General features: G+C 37.5%; 1 protein-coding gene across 1 annotated transcript in view; it reads right to left on the bottom strand.

Moving 5' to 3' along the window:
• LEMD3 (LEM domain containing 3) overlaps window positions 1–15,568 on the bottom strand; it is a 48,649-nt gene that overhangs the window by 22,257 nt on the left and 10,824 nt on the right. The window contains exons 2-4 of the mRNA XM_042872406.1: window positions 7,767–7,820; window positions 6,262–6,299; window positions 4,080–4,146 (exon numbers count right to left, since the gene is read on the bottom strand). Of these exons, the coding sequence (XP_042728340.1) occupies window positions 4,080–4,146; window positions 6,262–6,299; window positions 7,767–7,820 (159 nt within the window). The remainder of the gene's footprint in view (window positions 1–4,079; window positions 4,147–6,261; window positions 6,300–7,766; window positions 7,821–15,568) is intronic.

The following is a 15,568-nucleotide window of genomic DNA, read 5'->3' as shown; positions in this document are numbered from 1 at the left end:
AACAGAACAGCTTTAGGAGCAAGGGGATGAAACTCTTCTGCCCAATGGCTTGGGGGTTTGTGTTTTAAATAGTAAGAAATAGTAAAAGGACGCAGTTAACAAACACAGAAAAAACAGCACCACAAAACAATCAGATGTGAAGACAGTGAAAAACGCATTCCTAAAACAAGCCAGAGGATTCGTTTTAGATTTTTACTCTTAGAAGAGCACAGCACTACAACTGACATGAGGACAAAAGCGCCTTTAGAAGCAGACTTCTAGCAGTTGTAAAATAATCTTATTTGCCTCCTTTCAGGAACCACATTTGCACAGTATGCAGCCAACATGTCAACTTCACAGCTTCTTGCCTCATTTTTAAAAAGCCAGCAATCAAATTCTTCACTGCACTTTTCCTGACAATTTTTTTTTCCTAACTGAGCAAATTTACCTCTTAAAAATGCTTTTGATGCTCAGGCACTGACAATATTTAAGGCCCATCAGTATAAATTACTCTCATACAATCCCAGAAGAGAATAAATAAAAACCAATTCTATCTTGCCTCCCACTCCTGAAATCAGTAAGCTGATCACTCATGTAGTTTCAGCCCCATGCAAAAAGCTGCTAGAACTGCAGCTATTCAATCCTATTCATCTGTTGCTGAGAACTGGAAAGCTTGCAGAAAGTTGGAAAATTCGCAAGGCAGGTGGATGTCCATGCTACTGAAAGCAGCAAGATATTCCTACGTGCCACTTTAGCCACTCTTTTAGCTAGTGGTTCTGCAAATGAAGGCTTACATTGAGTTACTTTGGTGTAATTATTAACCACTTGGCTTGGAAACTCAGTCTGATGCTCAGAGAAGTGAGTTATCAAAGAAAAGTAAGAGCAGAACAAACATTGTGAAAGCAAGTACAAATGACTGATTCTCCCATAGGCAAATTCAACAACAAATTCTAACAATGTGGAAAACCAGAAATTGTTATATGGGTTTTAAAAATCAGGCTAAAAAAGAAAAATCAAATATCTGAAGAAATGAAGGTTGAGGTGTGTGGCAGAACAGGAGCTGCCAGATACAGTAGCTAACGCTTTAAATTAATGGTAAGGAACAGCCAGTGCTTTGCCAGGCCTTTCTGCCAGCCTTGGATTTACCAGCAGGTCTGATTCCATATGGAAGTCCAATTCACCTCACATCTCAAGGACCTGTACTGTCCTTTAGTGCAGAAGGAAACCATTCAAGTCTCACAGACCCCTCTATGGAGAATGCCAATCCAAAGATGCTTCTTACTAAGTAAAAATCCTTTCTGCACAAGGAAACACAGGAGATGAATGAGAGGATAAGAATGGAGCTATCTACTGAAGACTCTCCACAAAAGCCAAACATCCAGTAATAAATACATACATGCCGGAAGGAAGCCTGATTTAAATAAAACAGATTTTGTTTTAAAATAAAGTGTTAGGCACTGAACTATACAGTATCTACAAACCTTGCTGCATTTAACAAAGGCAGAATGAAAAGACACAAACAAGAATATAAAATTCAACCCAGAACTGAATGAGTAGATTCTGCTTTTCCCTCTGGTTTCTTTTGAGGTAGGCATTACTCACCACAGATTTAGTAGACTAATAATTCTGAGAACTGTGATGCATTAAAAGGCAATCTATTTTTACAGAGGATAATTAAATTATTTTACATAATATCAGAGCACCACAGAATAGAATAGGCATCTATAATTGGAAAACAATATATTGAGTCAAATAAAAATAATGAAGCATTACAGTGACTCTTTGTTACTTAAAAAAAACTTCCAATGCATCATCTTTTATATTTAAAGCCCCATCATTTGCTCTCCAATTAAAGTTGACAAAGCAGAAAACACTGGCTCAATAAAAATACAATAAGTTTAATTAAACAGAAGGCTAGAAACTGAATTCTGAAGTGATCATCTCCACTGCAATTAGAACACTGAATAAAGCTTAACAGAAGACACTAGTGCAAGTTTCCATCTTGCCTTTTTAATATTAACAGTAATAACATGAGAAAATGATTCATAGCCAAGCATGAAATGAGAGAAATTTTTCCAAGTATGTGACAGGCCTGAAGAGAATCGTTTTTACTAAAACTATCTTCCATTACTTCTCTCTTTTGAGATGCTGCATTATGTATAAGATTAACATTCTTAAACCCTGCATCTCTCAAGCAACCTCCTGTGTCATACAACTTTTAAACAGTTCCCACCTGTTGTGCCAGGCTGACATCACTGCAGGACTGAAAAAGTGGAGGACAGACCTCTACCTCTCATACCCTGAGGACAGTTGGCACTGAGGATAACTTCTGAGTATCAGTGAAATAAGTCATTCTGCAGACTGCATGCAAGCTATTTTGCTGAGCAACAAGGCAATCTTGCAATGTGGTTTCAATTTGAGGATATTTTTTGCAAGTAAGCACTGCAGATTCTCCTGGCCAGAAACAGACTAACAGAGACTGACACATCCTTGACATCTAAGGAAGAAAGCAGCAGGTCATCTTGGAGCATATATTTTCTTCTTGTAAGGAAGACTGCTAAATGTATTCTTTTAAGTGTTCATCACATATGAAAACCGCAATTAATGAAGAAAATTCACGTTCCTTCACAGATGCAGAAATGAAGCACCAAGCATTTTTATCCATGCAAATAAATCATCTACCATACAGCCACTGGAGGGCCAGATAACGCTGAGTAAAGGGCAAGCTGCTATGCTATTTCTCTTCCTCTTTTGAAAAAAGAATATAATTCATTACTTCCATTTCACACCACTCAGCGCTTTGCTGCACACAGCTGTAGATCTCGAAAGACACTCCTGCACAGCACAGGTTAGCTACCTCGCATGAAAGAAATCTTTCTGTCTCAATGATTGATAGCACAGAATTATCCACTATCATCTATTCAGCATGAAATAGTCTGAAACGGATAAAAATATCAAGACATAACTGAACCAAATTCAACCTGCACAACATTCACAATCAGAATGCAATAAATTTAAAACTAAGAAAAAAAATACTATCTTGAACACATTCAGGTAAAACATTCTTTCACTAGCTTGAGTTAAAGCATACTGTAAACAGGGAAAAATTTTGTGGGGTTTGTCCAAACATTGCTTTTATTCACTGTAGATATTGCAAATATTCTGAAAACAAAAGCTTCTGCAAGAAGGTCACTCTTGCAATTTAAAGGTATTATAGAGCTGCTCAAATTTCTCACACATTTCCTCTATAGTCCCAGACATAAACTGTCAGTCTCACAGCTGTTGTCACATTTTCACCCTTTGAGAAACACCTGCATTATCTGGCAATAGTGAGTCTGTATACAGAGAAAACAAATACACTGAGAAGCCTTCTCAGTGGTACTTGCTGTTGCAAAACAAATAGTTGTCACAAAGAACAGTTATGAGAAAAAAACTAAACCATTGCTTGTAAATACTAAACAAATGGTAATCACAGAGTAGTTTCTGCTGTAAATCATACTAGATGTCAAAGTTATACAATAGTCTTAAATCCTACCACTTCCCAATTACGATGTGTAAATATCTATACAATTTAAAGCTGTCTTAATTGTGAAAGCACAGTGGTTTTATTTTGAATATTCAGAAATTCTAAACATCACCTCTTACACAATACTATACATACTAATGAAATGTTCTATGTAATTAGTTTAAAGTTAGACTAATTTGTCTAAACAAGGCCATCTTGTTTAACCTCTAAACATTTTTGCTCGTTGTGAAATAAAGTTGTAACCATTTTTCCAGAGTGAAATAACCACCTTTGCCTCAGCACACACAGCATATTTAAACCCTGTAATATCAAAATCAAAAATATAATCAAAAATCTTGAGATAAAAATATTCAGTCTTCCATGTTAACTCAAAAAAGTTGCAACGAAAGATGCTACGCTGGTTGAAAAGGCAGCGTGCATGATCTAGAAACAGGACTTCTGGTTTCCCAAAGCGGAGCTCTAAAGATAATCAGGGCCTCAGAATGCACCAGTTGCTGCAAATCACTGTCTGAGCACAGACATCTCAGTAGCTGTTACAATAATACTCTTAGTCACAATATTTTTGAAGTGTTACCTGCTACTTGTGCCAATTTATCATGAAGTGCATATAAGCTGTTCATCATGAGACTTATTTCAGCTTCCTAGAATTACAAAAAAGAAACCATTGCATTAATATTAAAACATTACTAGCATGACATTTTCTTACACTTAATCCAAAAATTTTATACATCATCAGAAGAAACAATTTTGTTTTAAACACACGTACAGGTAGAAGACTATAATAACATTTCACACATCAACAAAACTTAAGTTAGAGATTTTGAAAAAAGTATTCACAACACTAATTTTCCAGATCTTGACTGAAACTGAACTAGGTTGCTGCCTGGAATTTGTTTGCTCAGCCAATTAAAACAGACAGCTCAGAAGGTTATTTTAATAGTGTCGAGAGAAAAGTGCAGTGACCTACTGCAGGAAACCTGCTTTAGCAGGGAGTAGGACTAGAAAATCTCCAGAGTCACTTCCAAACCCTACCGTTCTGTGACCCAAAAGAAGCCAGGTGCGTCTTTTTCGAAAGCTACTATGTAAAAATAAAAGTGAGCTTAATTCTTAAGAGTGGGTGGTGACACCACACATGGACAATACTGGAGCATCATATGGCCATATTCCCCATGTAAGACTCACAGACAACAAAAATCTGATTTTGCTGTCTCCAAACTACTGTAATTTTTTAAGAAAAGCCATAATTTACATCATCTTTTTAGGGCTTCCTGCATAGGCTACTTGTATAAGGCCTATTTACCAATATATAAACATGAACACCATAGCAGTGTTACTTTACGACAGATTTAAACTTCTTTAACAAGACATTGAGCCACTTCATTGAAATTCATTCCAAAACCTTTTATATTGGAATAAGTTCCTCAAAATATGAAGACAAGGAACAAGTTAATTATTTACACTTGAGTACCCTGAAGGCCACTGCAAAAAGTTGTGGGTTGCTGTTTTGAAGCTGGCTCTGATTTCCAGGCAGAGCAAAATGGTTGAGATAAGACAAGAACCTTTATTCAGAAAATGTGCAAAAGAAAGTTTTCCAGGCTGTTCATCTTCTGGTTTTACTTGCATTGAAAAAAAAAAAAACAAAAAAAAAAAAAACCAACCACGTATTTTTAGCATAATTCCCTGCTGCATGAGTGCAGTCTGACAACATTTTAAAGACTGAATAGCTCCAATTATTTTCCATAAGAAAACTGCTACCAAAAGGGAGAACACTTTTCATTGATCAAACATTTGACAGATTAATTCCCCACAGACAACAGTAGAAACTGCCTCTTGTACTCTGGTTCTACAAATCCACCACAGTATTACAGTTGGTACTACCCAGGAAGTTACCCAACCTCGTTAACCCTTTTCCTGAATGGAAAATATCAGCCTTTTAACACAAACAGCAGTGCTCTAAGTTCAGCTTATTTGCCTGTCAGTACCTCAGAAAATTCACAAAATTTAATTTGTTCAGAAGATTCAGTAGAAGTTTCTTCACAAAAACTAGATATTCAATGAAAATATGCAACAACTCAATTGCAGAGCTCAACACTAGATCCCCCAAAAGTTATCTTGCGAAACTTTCACGTACTTGCCAATTAAAAGCAGATCGCTGTTTGCAAGCCAGCCAAAAAGACTGAAGGCCCCCAGAGAGAAACACTAAAATGCAAGTTGCAGAACTGAGACTAACTACCTTCTATGGATCTCAAAATAGGTTATCCTGATATTTCAGTTGAGAGAGCAAATAGAGCAACTAGCAACAGCATTGATTCAAAGTGAAAGAGACAAGTTTTCAAATACATTTTCTGAAGACAACTAACCCTTGGCTCTTCTGCAGTACTACGTAAGACCATAAAGTCTCACGACAATCACCTCTTGTCAGTTGTCCTTTCACAGTTGAGAAACAAATGGTAGAAGTAAAGGAAAACCAATCAACTTAGCATCAAGAAGATCTTAGAATATTTTTTTCTCATACGTATACAACACAAATTAGGTATCATTTTCTCATTATATAAAGCAACAAGCATGAGATAGCCAAGTCCTGTAATCCTATTTTCATCCCGAAATCAAAACCAAAAACTTAAAATATTCAAGTAACAGAAACGAACTAATCTCATATGAAACACTCAGAAACCACATCATTCTGAAAAGATCACTATGGCTTTTACAGAACCATTTGACAGAGTGAAATCTCAACATTAAATGTTTTTACTTACTTCTATGCTTTGTAGTTCTCCACTGAAGGGATTCTTGACTATCAAAAAAAAAAAAAAAAGAAAAAATAATTCATTCTATAGTTTAAAAATTGTTTAAAAAAAAAAAAGTACATCATCACTGATTTTATAACAACGCTGTATTGTTTAAATAAAAACAAACAAGTCCATAACATGAGAAATAACAATTAGGCAGCTATTAGCATTTGACATAAGCTCCACATTTTACATCAGGCTACAGCAGCAATTAGGTTAAACCAGAATTCTGTTTATCTGCATATTTCACAGTTGTTTGCATGCAAAGAAAAATATGCTTGTCATGTGCCAAACACTTGCTTTAATGACTCAACCACATTAAAATCATAATTTGAAGGTTTTACATACTTCAGATATCTATTTAAAAGTATGACTACTTTTTTTTTTACTATTATTAAGCCATAATCCACATACAGAGCTGTACAACTACACGGTACTTAATGTATTGATGGAAGTAAGAGACAACACATTGAGGACTTAGGCGAGGAGTGTGATGTGCCTAAATGACCACTCTATTCCAAAGAGAACAGTTTGTACAGCTCCCCAAAGCATACGCTTATCTGTTATATTCCTCTTGGCTACAAGAACAAATTCCTCAAGCAAGAGAAACTGAAGCTAGACACATCAACTGCACTCAAAAATGACTGCCTGGTAACTGAAAAACTACCAAGGCAGGAGGAAAACACCATTAAAGCACAGTATCTTGCCTTTCTAAGCTATGAACTCAGACACCCACAGACTAAGCTTACACAGCAGTGAGCAGTTCCGTGTCCTATCCAAATGGGAAACAAAATTTCTACTGGCCTCAGTTCACCAAGCACATACACAATCAGGATAAAGAAAACACCTTGGGAAACCTGTCACAATCTTGAAGGTCTGGATTAAGTGCCACCATATTGATGCACAAAGCACACCAAAAATGGGCATGTACATGGGACACACTGCTTAATGTATTTCTACAGTCCAACCTTCTAACTGTAGCACACTAAAATACACGCACTGTCTTAACTAAGTCCAAAATAAGTAACTCCATTTACACAACATGGTTAGCCTCCACTCCCAAGGCATCACACCTGTTTCCACTGCATTCCTGGTTGCACCTGAAGGCACCCAGCAACAGTCTGTGATACAAACCTGACCCACACAAAGCCCTCCCACACAAAGTTCTTTACAATGCATCACCAGCTGCCTGCTGGCAGCCAGCTGACTGACAGCATCCTAAACCACATAGGATGACTAAGCTGATCAATTAGTTTAGTCATAAATGGGAAAATCAATAGAAATAAAGGTAGAGACACTAGATTTCTATAAATTTGAAGCAGGATTTCTCATGTATGGGGAATGGAAGGTACAAAGGAATTGAAGTACCGACTCATAAAACAGTGGTTCCCTGACCTTTGCCATATGTAAAGTTATTTGGATATGTAACTGCAGAAGTCATAATGTCTGTAAAACAGTGCAACTTACAGTACCTGCAAAAACTTCCAAAGCACTTCTGCCAGGAGACAGATGTTGACCCACTTCACCTTAATTTTGAAAAACAAGCAGAAGCAAGAATGATTACAGATTTATTACTCCTATATGTAGCAGCGATAAGGAACGATTAGAGCCAACAAACCACGTGGGGCAACAAAAATGTTTTCTGAGTAAAGAAAAGAGCCTGACCCTTTGAAACTCTGCAAACAAGAGGCTGTTCTTGTGTCTAGGCTCAGAAGTGTGTCACTTGCCGAAAGCAATAAATAAGTTCACTTCCTCTGACACCAAAGGAAAAAAAAACAAAAACAGCCCAACACAGGGTCTGGGTTTTACAGACCTAAACACTTACTTTGGATATCAGACTAATAAATGCTAATAGAAGCAGAGGATGTTCAAATGAAGCCTTATAGTGCTTCGACTTCATTCCTTCAATGCAAATTCTCCAAGACTGACTGCTGAGTTATCAAACTACCAACTTTACAAAGCTTGTATGTATTTCATCATTAACTCTGTAGAATGTTTCCAGCACACTCAATTTTTAATCTCAATAGCCTGAAATAGAATTAGAGACAGTTGAGGCTCTACATGACTGCCAACATCCCAATTTATTTGTTACTTATCCAGACTGGGTAACAATGAGCTTTTTCCAGAGTCAACCTTATTGTACATATATGAAAACTTGACTGTATGATTTTAGATGCAGGAGAGACCTGCAAGACAGAATCGCATGTAGATTTCCATATATCTGACAGATGTGTTTCAGAACTGATGAAAGCCGTGGAACAAATACAGTACAAGCACAGCTGCAAAGATGCCAAATGAAAGCTACCAGCTGCAGTTCCATGTACTGCAACTAAGCAAAGGCAGTGGTGTTCCTGTGTTCGCACTGAGATTGGGGAAGTTGTGAAGTCAGACTCTTAGGTGAACAATTTCATATTTGGGTAAATTGAAAGACTGCCTTTATGAAGTATCCAGATGAGATACGCCAATGTTCCAACGTTTTCCTCTCTTTCACGACGACAATATGACAAAAAAAAAAAAAAAAAAAAAAAAACAAAAAACCACTTCCCTTCAAAATGATTGAATCAATCCCTTTACCTCACACAGTAGAATTTCTTAAATTTGTGATTTTATGGGCAGTTAACCAGTACAAGAAAGAGTCATTCCATGCAAGATGTTAACCTAGCTTAGGATGCTCAATGCCTTAAGAGGCAAGTATGCAACGTGCTACTGCAGCAACTTATCGCCTGTGTGTGCAACTGATAGCTGTTAAGAAATCTGGATCTACTTACCACTTAAACTTCATTAACTAGAATCAATAAGGCCCCTCCTTAGCTACTTCTATTTCTTTATTTTTTTCAGTTCTGTTCACAATCAAAACTCTTACCAAACCATCTCAGTTGCCACAGCCTCTAGTGCAAAGTTCTGATCAGCTGCCCCAACTCATCTCTGTTGCTTCAATGCATTACATCCACATTATTGGTTCAAAAAAATTTTCTCCAAAGTTCTTAAAATACACAAGTTTATCTTAACCAGCAACAAGTCCTTGCTCTACCAAAGCAAGTATTAATAACTAATTGCTGATAGAAAGCTTTCTTATGTGAACATATACTTCCAAGGCTTCTCAAAGAGGGTTCAATATCTCAGCCATACAGCACTGACTAAGAGACTTCAAGTGGCTTCTCTATCAAGCTCAATTTTTATAAGCATCAAAGAGCTACATCTCCAAAAGAAATGAACTAGCTGAGTGTTCTGCATGGAGGTTTGCTATCCTGGAAGAAGAGCTGTTTTCCCAGCAAGGCTTTCCCTTGACTGATAACAGGACTATTTAACCTGAGTCAGAAGAAAATAAAGTATTTCTTTCTTATAAAGATATTGGAACAGGAAGGGACATTCTATTTAAATTCCATTTTGAAGAGGCAATCTTATTTAAATGCTAGTTAATAAAAAACAAGACAACAAGACTACTGAAAAGCCTGTGAAATTAATATAAGCAGCACATAAATGTTTTTCAGATTAACTGAATGCCAATACCTCCAGAAGCATCTTTCATATGTACCTTAGTTGGGGCAAGCTGTCAGTGATGACTTACAGTGGCAGAACTGCTTGGTCTCAAAGAACAAAAAAATCACCTCTCTAAGGGTCACAGTTCCAAAGCATTCCAGCCAAAGCTGTCAGCACAAACACACCAAGTATCACAGAGATACTCAATTTTAAGAATACAAATGCGGTCAGTGTCAACACACAAGGTTAATTTCCAAGGGAATACAGCAGCTGTCATCTCAAAAGCAACAATAAAACCACTCACTGGCCCCAGTTTCCTGCCTAATACATTGGTAACAATTGCAGACAGTGTTTACAAAAGAATCCTTCAGTTTTTCCACAAGGACAAACAGAGAGCACAAAGTGGGATTTCTCCTCTTTGTCAATGCATGCTTTAACAGACAAGAAGCTGTAGCCTAGCTGCACACATTTGTGAATGCAAAAGTCAGCTCTTACAGAGCCCTAATAGGCCAAGTTCCGAAGACTGACACAGCTTCACCTAGCAAGAAGATATGTACAAACATCTTAAGCAAGTGTACTTTTTTTTTTTTAGGATAGATACGAATCACTAAGGCAGTACAAAACTACGGTCTGTGTTTATTTTCTGGTCACTAAAGTTGGTTGAAGAAAAAAAAAAAGTCAATCCTTCCACAACAGGCATCTAGAGCTGCAGTACCTCGTCCTGAGCTGCATTACCATTCTTGCTGTCACAGCATTCAACACTTCAACAGATATCAAAACTGACGCATGAAGAAACAGTCACAGTGGGACAAACCAAGGACTCGTGAGCAATGTCAGGAAGGTTTTATTCTTCTGCTCTTAACTGGACAGAGAAATCAAGAGATCACAAGCAAAAGCAATGATCTGAGCATAGGAATATTGATACTTCAACAGAATACTCCCCTAGCCATCAACAAATTTTCACCTCAAATTTCCTAAGTCATACAGAAGTTTTCTTTTCCTACATGCATCAGTAACAGTGTACTTTTCCCCACCAACTTGTGTAATCTTCCATTAAAGCCAAGCTTCAGCAACATAAGGGACAGAGTTTCACAACTTAACGTGAATACATGAAAAACCATTTGCTTTGCTTTTTCTGAACCTGCCATTTGCCAACTTGAGAAATTCCTCCTCATATTACAGGAAGCAGTGAGTAATCAGACTGCATTCAGCTCCTCCATAATACTCACCCCCCTTACTTCATTCCCCAGTCCTTACTCTTCCACATGGATGAGTCCTACCCCTCCTTGCTATGACACCCATGTGCCTTCAATCACAGTACAATTCTATGACTTTTTTCAGCTTTGCTCTTCTACTTCCATCTTTTCCACCGCTGGGAAACAGAGGTAGATACTACCCAAAAAATAAAGGAGCACTAAGGATGTTCTCAAATACATATTCTCAAGCACACTTTGTGCTCAATTCTCTTTCTCAAAACCGCTACCATTGTGTTTGCTTCTTGAACCACTACTGAAAATCAAGTTACCATTTTTGACAGAATCGCTGTAATCTCATAGTCTACTTCTGAAAGAACAACGATTTTATAAACCAAAAGCAACTTTTCAATGCAACTTTAAAGAGTTGTAAAGTCACATTTGCAGAATGAAACCCGTCAATATTACTTCTGAATGTGATAATTCAGGAAGCACTAAATGCCATCTCCACGAGGATTCAGAGACAATTTACAGCAATGCAAAGTTCAAAGCCAGTAACTTCCACAGAAGCGAGCACATTTTCCCTACAAAGAGAAAATTACTTTTCTCTCCATCTACTTAGACACACACAGACTAACCCCAAAGTATTAGTCTGACTTTTCTTTTTTTCTTCTTCCAAAACTTGTCCTGGAAAAGAAGACTTGTGCTCAATCAGAGGATAGCCTAAGGGTTTCCATTCGTTTTCTCTTCATTAGAAAAAGAACGAAACAAAAATACAGATAATGTTAACAAAAAAAGCAACAATGCTGGAAGCTCTGCTATCCAAAACAGACCTCTGTGCTGCCTTGGAAACAAGCTGTCATTAATTTTGTAGTTCAAGTACTTTCAACATCAACCAAAGGCTCAGCCATTTTATTTTTGGTAACTCAAATCAAGTACTGATCCCACCTAGCAACATATCATGCATGTGTCAGACAGCTCCTAGTATGTCATCTCAACGGTCCTAAACCTTTAAGTTTGGAGGGAGAAACAAAAACTATTACAGCTCCTAAGATGTACATAATAACAGGATGTCTACACGCTTTCTGTAACAAACTTGGAAGGCATTCCTTTTAAAAGCCCAAGAGGATGTTTTACCACAAGTACGTTCTATTTAAAGTAAACATGTCAGTCCCTTCGTGATTCCAGAGCTCCATCTTTCAGACAGCTTAAACAAAATAATCCTGCCTTTATTTTCCTCTCTGCAATTACTCAGTACTCAAAGCTTTCTATGATCTTCAACTCCAGATTGTTTAAATTCAGGTGGAAACCACTTTGAATGAGTAGATCAAATATACATGCTGTTATAAGATGACACAAAGTCACACATAACGCCAAGCAATTCCTTCACCACAGATATTCTTTGCTTCAGAACAGGTTTTTGTACTTCTAAATCAGTACATAAGATGAAAACAAGCTGCTTGACAGCAGCAGTTTGACCACTCCTTGGCTACGCTCTTTTTGAGCAGTAGGAGAATTCTAAAAGGATGTTAAGGAAAAACAGAGCTCAAGTCAGTTTTCAAGCTGTCTCAATCAGTTTAGTGAACTTTCATTAATAATTTTCTCCAGTATCATTTGAATTAATCCTGCACTCAAATAGGCGAGATAAGGGTTGATGAAACAACCAAATTACTTCATTATCACTTCTTTTCTGACAAAAGCCTCCTCTCAAAGAATCAAAGTTATCTTTTTGTGACAGACACCCAGATATTTTTCTCTCTGCGCTAGTAGTAGCAAAGCCCTCATTATTTTAGGTAAAAGAACAACATATATGTATATATTATATATATATATAATATAATATATATATAAAAAGTATATAAAATATGCACATATATGAAATATATATTTAGTATATATATATTTATATATTTTTTTTTAAGTTCTTTGCTGCTTCTTAAGTGGGGTCGAAGGGGAACTCTCCATATTTCAGTAGTATCGCCCTACATAGAACCATTCAAATGCATTCTTGCCTATTCAAACACTGGTGAACATAGACCTGAACACTGAGAGATTCTATTAATAGAACCACAGCAATTCAGTCCATGTTTAAGGTGACTAGCATTTTGGGAGAGCTTCTCATTAGATTTGAGGGCTGGAGCACCCTTCCTATAGAAAAGGTTGAGGGAGTTGGGATTGTTGGAGAAGAGAAGGCTCCAGAGTGACCTCATTGTTATCTTCCAAAACTTGAAAGAAGTTACACGCAGGACAGACTTTTTACACAGGTAGACAGTGACAGGACAAGGGGGGATGTATATAAACTCAAAGAGGTGATGTTTAGGCTACATGTTTGGAGGAAATTCCTTTCTCAGAGGGTGGTGAGACACTGGCACAGGCTGCCCAGATAAGCTGGGGATATCCCATTTCTGGAATTGTTCAAGGGTGGCTTGATGGGTTCACAGACAGACTGATCTAGTTGTTGGCAACCCTGCCCACCACAGGGGGTTGTAACTAAATGATCTTTGAGGTCCCTTCCAACTCAAGCCATTCTACAATTCTGTGATTGAGTTTCATCTGAATAAAAACAATACTTCCATTTTTAGTGCCTTCATTATTTATAAAAACTCTAGAAAGTCTATGTTTCGTGCTTAAAAGATACATTATTTTGATGTGTGTAACGTCTATAAATACTCCAGCATCAGAAAAGTAAAACAGAAGAGCAGGCTGTCAGTTCTTAAGAACTTCACTTGTCTTTTTTTTCCTAATAAATCATAAAATAAATCCAAAACTTAAACAGTTGCCAAAACACCAGTGCTGACTTTAGAGCAAGTTTTGACTACAGTGTTACCAGTCTATCAACAGTACTACTGGTGAGAACCTGCTGTACTAAAGCACCCACTGCAAGTTACTGTGTCTACAAAGAGAATGGAAGACCTTGAAAATAACTGCAAATAGGCATATAATGATAAAAAAAGGTAAACAAACCCACACCAGAATCAATGCCGCTACACTGTGAAACAAACCTGAGAATAACCATATCCACCAGAAGGTAATACTGCAATGTAAGTCCCTGCTTCTGTCAAGAGATGAAAAACTCAGCCAGAAAAGACTGTTCTGCACCTACACAACTGCAGTACAGCTACATCAGAAGTATCAAGCGCAAGCCACCAGATGCTTACCTCAGTATTTCCAGTTAACATGCCCACCCAGAAGCTGGTCTTCACACCTAATACTATCTCATCTGTGCTTACATTACTCTCAGTGGAGCACGCTCAGTAGAAGAGCAACTTGTACAATAAACATTTTAATGTGCTCTTGTTATGCTTAACGTACATGTTTTATAGCAACGGAATTTGCACGCACATTCTTTTACATTGCATTACAGAACACACTATATTTCAATGAGGAAACACTTCTCAGTGTTCTATTAGAAAGAAAAAAGCTTGGAAGCGTGTTTGCAATGCACAGTAAAAATTTGTTAGTATAACATTCCTTGCATACATATACACAAATGGTCTGCATTACGGGCTAGTGTTTTATGTAGGAGAAAACACTAAGGCTGCATTTATTAGCAGCTGCAAAATATTATCAGGAAAAACATTATATTTTAGACACCTCCCAGAACTTTACAGCAGGTAAAGAATACTTTCGCCTGCAAGAGAACCACAACAGGCTTCTGTATTAACTCTTCTTTCTTCTCTGCTCCCTCCCAAATATTTTAGGTCCTTGTACATTGTAAGGTCAAGAAAAACCCAAGACTTCAATAAATGAACACTGAAATGGAAAATATATTGAGAAGCTGTGAAATGCCTCCCTGAAAACACTGCAGCAGAAGCAGCTCAAATATCAGATTAGGAAGCTGCCTGGCTTTCCTCAAGCTCCCAAGTTCAAGCTGGAGAACAAACCAGTAATGCAAGTGTTATTAAAACACAGAAGGTTTAACAATTATTGGGAAGTTGCAATTAAATATTAAATACACTGTCATTCCCCTGAGGGGCCAATCTGCATAGAAACACTCCTCCTCATCTTGCACAAGCAGAAAGGAAAGATGTCTGTCTTGAAGAGAGTCCAACATAAAAATACAGTCAACCTCTTCTTCCAAAGACTTCAGTTACAAAGAATTAGTATCATGCTACAGAACTATGAGCAGCTTACAGCACCCAAAGATAACATTCAAACAGAGAGCACTGACAGAAGAATCCTTAAAAGACCCTCAATCATAAGAGCTAAGCCATTAACAAATTCAAGATAAAGATCACATTGGGAATTTTTTCTTTTCAAAAGTGGTGTTCTGCTGCGCCTTTGTCCCTTAAACAGTTCAGCCTGGTCTGACTATCAGCACCTGCAGAGAAAGAAGTAGCACAACTGCTAAACAACGGTTCATAACCTATACACAGCCTGAAAAGAGCTGCAAACCTCTGAGAATAGTATCCTGGTGTAGCCTACTGAGAAAGAAGAGCTTTCTCTCCATTGTGTAGGTGATACAGATTTAGCTGCTAGCGGGTTTCACCTCCCCACAGAGAAGAGCTTTCTGAGAAAAAGCAATAGGCAGGTTACCAAAGTACCCATACTGGCTACAGAGAAGCTGCCCAGTAGGCACAGAAGTTTGTGCAGCTGGAAGC

The sequence above is a fragment of the Lagopus leucura genome, unplaced genomic scaffold, assembly GCF_019238085.1.
Source record: "Lagopus leucura isolate 7727_CA_CO unplaced genomic scaffold, USGS_WTPT01 Super-Scaffold_100008, whole genome shotgun sequence".
In the NCBI taxonomy this organism is placed as follows: Eukaryota; Metazoa; Chordata; class Aves; order Galliformes; family Phasianidae; genus Lagopus; species Lagopus leucura.
This window is presented reverse-complemented; position numbering and strand designations above follow the sequence as displayed.